At 43.6% G+C, this 4,976-nt stretch overlaps 1 protein-coding gene across 3 annotated transcripts in view; it reads left to right on the forward strand.

Moving 5' to 3' along the window:
* Positions 1-3,030, forward strand: part of LOC135095000 (uncharacterized) — an 8,247-nt gene extending 5,217 nt beyond the window's left edge. For all 3 annotated transcript variants that reach the window (XM_063995575.1, XM_063995576.1, XM_063995578.1), the window contains exons 4-9: positions 250-327; positions 804-945; positions 1,427-1,486; positions 1,815-2,011; positions 2,249-2,402; positions 2,617-3,030. In XM_063995575.1, coding sequence (XP_063851645.1) covers positions 1,447-1,486; positions 1,815-2,011; positions 2,249-2,402; positions 2,617-2,873 — 648 coding nt within the window. In that variant the 5' untranslated portion in view covers positions 250-327; positions 804-945; positions 1,427-1,446 and the 3' untranslated portion in view covers positions 2,874-3,030. The remainder of the gene's footprint in view (positions 1-249; positions 328-803; positions 946-1,426; positions 1,487-1,814; positions 2,012-2,248; positions 2,403-2,616) is intronic.
* The last annotated feature ends 1,946 nt before the right edge of the window (positions 3,031-4,976 follow it).

Raw genomic sequence — 4,976 nt, forward strand, 5'->3', positions numbered from 1 at the left:
GTCTAAAATTTGCAACTACTTTTACATCTTTTCATACAAGAAGGTATTCTGGCTTAGGGCAACAAAAGACTATTGGAAAAAAAAGGTGTAGTGAAGATACCAGTTCCCAAAGACCACTACTATAACGATATTTACTTATACATACCCCTATTACTACTACTTCTTCTTCTTCTTCTTGGTCATTTTCTCAAAGTGAGGGGTTGGCTCCACCACAGCACTCACTCTCTCTCTCTCTCTCTCTCTCTGCAGGTGTCGTGGATCAGGACTCAGGATTCTGCTGTGCTGGCAGTCGACAGGACCACCATCACCTCCGACCCCCGGTTCTCGGTAAGTGATACATTAATACATAGATGAATAAGTGTGAAATAAGAGGGGAAGAAATGAAACTAGGGAGAATTTGAAAAAGGAGGAGGAGGAGGAGGAGGAGGAGGAGGGCAGAAAAGAATAGAAAAAGATGATGGCAATGAAAAGCTTTACTGAAACCCTGAAAATTATAAGAGAGAGAGAGAGAGGATGTGCATGAATCCTGACTAAATAACCAAGATTGAAGTAAAATTAATTATTGTTTGCCATTTCATTGATAAAAGAAATAGTACTACCTCCCCTCCTCCTACTACTACTACTATTACTACTACTACTACTACTACTACTACTACTACTACTACTACTACTACTACTGCAGCAGATGAAGGTATAATAACACACAGCTGGCACAATACATTCTCACGCTGGTGATGTATTTTATTGCTATTACTGTCCACCCACCACCACCACCACCACCACCACCATCGTCACTCTGGCAGGTGAACCACCCGGAGGAGACAGAGGACTGACTATTGGAGGTCCAGGGGGTTGAGTCACGGGATGAAGGCACCTACGACTGTCAGGTGAACACTCATCCCAAGATATCCACTCAGGTGCACCTCAAAGTACTCAGCCACCCAGGTACTGTACTATTATTATTATTATTATTATTATTATTTCCCTTGACTGTCTCTTTTCATTAAGGCCTGATGGGGTTAAGAATGTGAATGATGCGTGTGTGTGTACGTCTGTGTGTGTTTTATGTAAGAGGGGCACTGGCCTAGGGCAACATAAGAACAAAAAAAAAGGTCCAATGAGGTGCCAGTCTTTAAAGAAAGGTCAAAAGGATACAGTGTGTGGAGTCTTATCAGTCCCCAAAGTGTAGAGCCAAAAGAATTAGAGAAATCCCTTGAAACTTCCCTTTTGAGAGTGTTCAGGTCATGGGTGTGGGGAAATACAGCAGCTGGCAGGGAGCTCTAGGGACACATATAGTACAGCACAAGGCTATTCATCACTATATCAAGGTCGGAGACACCTTACAACACTCATGTGCTGCTGACACTGATAAGAAAAGAACTGGAATGCACTGTCTTGACTAACATTATTTTACTGTTGTTTTCAGGACAGACATCAATACTCGATATGCCTGTTTCAGACACTGGAATGCTCTTCCCTTCCCCAGGTAAAGAGAGAGAGAGAGAGAGAGAGAGAGAGAGAGAGAGAGAGAGAGAGAGAGAGAGAGAGAGAGAGAGAGAGAGAGAGAGAGAGAGAGAGAGAGAGAGAGAGAGAGAAAATTAAATAAAAAAGGGAAAGATGCACTGTAAAAATATGACCAGATAAAGAAAAGGAAAAAAAGAAAAGAATATCCAGAAATGCATCAGAGAGAGAGAGAGACAGAGAGAGAGAGAGAGAGAGAGAGAGAGAGAGAGAGAGAGAGAAAATGAGGAGGATATAGCACACAAGCCTGTTAGCTGTGTCGGTCCATAACTAACCTGAGGTCTTGGTGGCAGGCGGCAGCAGAGGAGAGGCTGGAGACTTGAAGGTGCGAATACTTGGGGAAAAGTGGGTGGAGCTGCCAGCCGGGTCAACGCTTCATCTTGTGTGCCGGGCGACGGGCAGACTCCCCACAGGCATGCACTACAGCCCCCCTCTGCTCTCCTGGACCATTGATGACTTTGCTATCACCTCCGTGTGGCCACGCTCCAAGGTGAGGCACTGCGGTGGACTGCAAAGGTAACTCCATGCCTGTCTAAATAATCAGGCTTTAAATGACCCATGTGAACTGCAAGGAAACTTTTCATGTTAAAGGTCCTTATAAATGAACATGTTATGATAAGATCTTTGTAGATGAATGATCAGCCTTTGAATGACTCAAGTAAACATTAGTGGCATCCATGCCTGGGTGTGCTGACTGCCTGCCTGCCTGACTGCCTGGCCACTGCAGGTGTTGGTGAAGGAGACGGTGAGTGACCACTACCAGCACCAGGTGGACTCACTGCTGGTGGTGGCCGGCCTGCACCCATCGGACAGCGGCACACTCTCCTGCTCGGCGCTGTCTGCACACCCTGCCACTGTAACCCTCACCGTCACACAGCCACGTAAGGCAGCCATACTGTTCATCTGCTGCCTGCATACAGGCTGTGGCAAAATGTTTCATAGCCTGTTCACAATTTTGTCTCATTCAACTTGGTATACTGAAATTTTCCTTTTTTCCTGCTCTAAAATGTCTGGACAAGTGTGACCTATGCACCATGAGACTGGCAGTGAGGCTAGTGAGGATAGCACTGACACTCCTGCCCTTGCACCACACAGTGCCGGGGGAGAGGAGGAAGGCCCCAACATCAGCCTCAGGCCCCAGCAGCTGGCCCAGTGGGTGGAGGGACGGACTGCCGGCTCAGAGCCCTGCACAGTCGGATGCCACGCCAGCGGTGGGCAGTGCAGCAACAGCTGTGCTCAGTGGCACCATCATTCTTATCATGCTTGTTCTTCAAGTTGGTCTTTGCATTTTCTACACAAAACCTGAGGCGTTGTCAGCCGTTCTCCACACACACAGCCCTTCCCCCAGCTGAGGCAAGCACCCCACACACACCAACACCTGCCATCACCACTGCATCACACTGCCCTCCCATCACTGCTGCTCCTTCCTCCTTACAACAGTACTTTCACCATTATAATGTTAACTCACTTCAATGATATTTAATTGTCAATAAATATTTTTGCCCTTTCTAATCTCTATGAATACCAATTAGTGAGAATATTTGACTTTGCATCTGCTGTGGCCTCAGGGTCAGAGTGGGTGTGGGATAGGGAACAACAGTCTTGGTGTGGACCTGGAGGTGCTGATCAACTGAAGTGTGTGGCATTACCATGAAGAAATGAATGAAAAAATGAATGAAAAGCTGAATTGCTATCCTACTTCTTCCACATTGTTGTCGTCATCATCAGCGACAACAATGAGTATGGATGCATCCCATAATATGAGTGGTTGACATTGGGAGCAGGTTCATACACTAACGAGTTCATCCCACACCTTCTCCCTTGATAATTTGTTGCTGTGCTCATTGCATCTCGTATCCCACATCACTGGTTGCTCTCCAACTTCAACAATAAATCTCTGAACACCTAATGCAATGACCTCTGAACAACTGATGATTTGTCACTGAAATTTAAAAAAGATAATGGTCGTGCGATTGAGTGGCACAGAGTTGTCAATGTGAAAAGGCTCCAAGCAACTAATCACAGCCAATCACAGGTCAAGGGGACTGGCAATTCGATGCTCAGTCACACACGTCGAATGCTGGTGTGAACGCCCACTGACAAAAGCAATGGAAAGGGTGACCAAACTGCCCACATGAAAGGCCCCTAAAGCTATCAATGCCTGACTCTTTCTCTCACCTAACCAGTTTTTTAAAGACACTAAGATAAGACAGATACCTGAGAGAGAGAGAGAGAGAGAGAGAGAGAGAGAGAGAGAGAGAGAGAGAGAGAGAGAGAGAGAGAGAGAGAGAGAGAGAGAGAGAGAGAGAGAGAGAGAGAGAGAGAGAATAGCCTGTTGGAAGTAAAAATACAATAACATTAATAAGGACAATAACAACAACAATAACAAGTGTTTTTTATTAATCTCACTGTACAAAAAACTAAAATCTCCAGTAATAATAATAATAATAATAATAATAATAATAATAATAATAATAATAATAATTCCTGCCCCACACACACAAATCTATATAATAACAAACAAAATTAATATAGTAAGTGAGGCAGTCAAGGTGTGGCAACAAGTGAATGCAGTGATACACAATTCTTAACACAAAGGTGACACTTCTTTCATCTTCTCTCAAAACCACAATTCGTATTTTGAAATGTTTGCCTCTCTAATCATAACTACTGTATTTTCAAAGGCCACTGAGATGACTGGTTGTGTCCTCACGGGTGTTCCTCCCACTGATGATGCAAAGAACATGTTAAACTGTCACTGGAGCCTTGGAAACACCCTTGGAAACCCCAATAACTTCCAGTAGAGCTTGTTAAACTGTCACTGGAGCCTTGAAAACACCCTTGAAAACCCCAATAACTTCCAGTAGAGCTTGTTAAACTGTCACTGGAGCCTTGAAAACACCCTTGAAAACCCCAATAACTTCCAGTAGAGCTTGTTAAACTGTCACTGGTGCCTTGAAAACACCCTTGAAAACCCCAGTAACTTCCAGTAGAGCTTGTTAAACTATCACTGGAACATTGAAAACACCCTTGAAAACCTTAGTAAACCTGTCAAACTGTCACTGGAGCCTTGAAAACATCCTTGAAAGTCCCAGTAAATTCCACTTGAGCGTGTTAAACTGTCAGTGGGGCCACAAAAACACCATAGTAACTTCCATTAGAGACTGTTGACTGGTATTGAGATAACTTCTGAAATGTTTGGCTTTATAGTGCTGCAGGGAAGTGCATCTGTTAATATTCAGCATTGCAAGACACAAAGGAACACCAGGCGATAGATATATTTGCAGCCATCAAAAAGCTGTAGAGTAATAATAATAATAATAATAATAATAATAATAATAATAATAATAATAATAATAATAATAATAATGATGATGATAACAACAACAATACAGTCTGTGCATCATTTCAGTCTATATTACATATGTACATGAATATTACAACTCCCTCAAGCA

The sequence above is a fragment of the Scylla paramamosain genome, chromosome 47, assembly GCF_035594125.1.
Source record: "Scylla paramamosain isolate STU-SP2022 chromosome 47, ASM3559412v1, whole genome shotgun sequence".
In the NCBI taxonomy this organism is placed as follows: domain Eukaryota; kingdom Metazoa; phylum Arthropoda; class Malacostraca; order Decapoda; family Portunidae; genus Scylla; species Scylla paramamosain.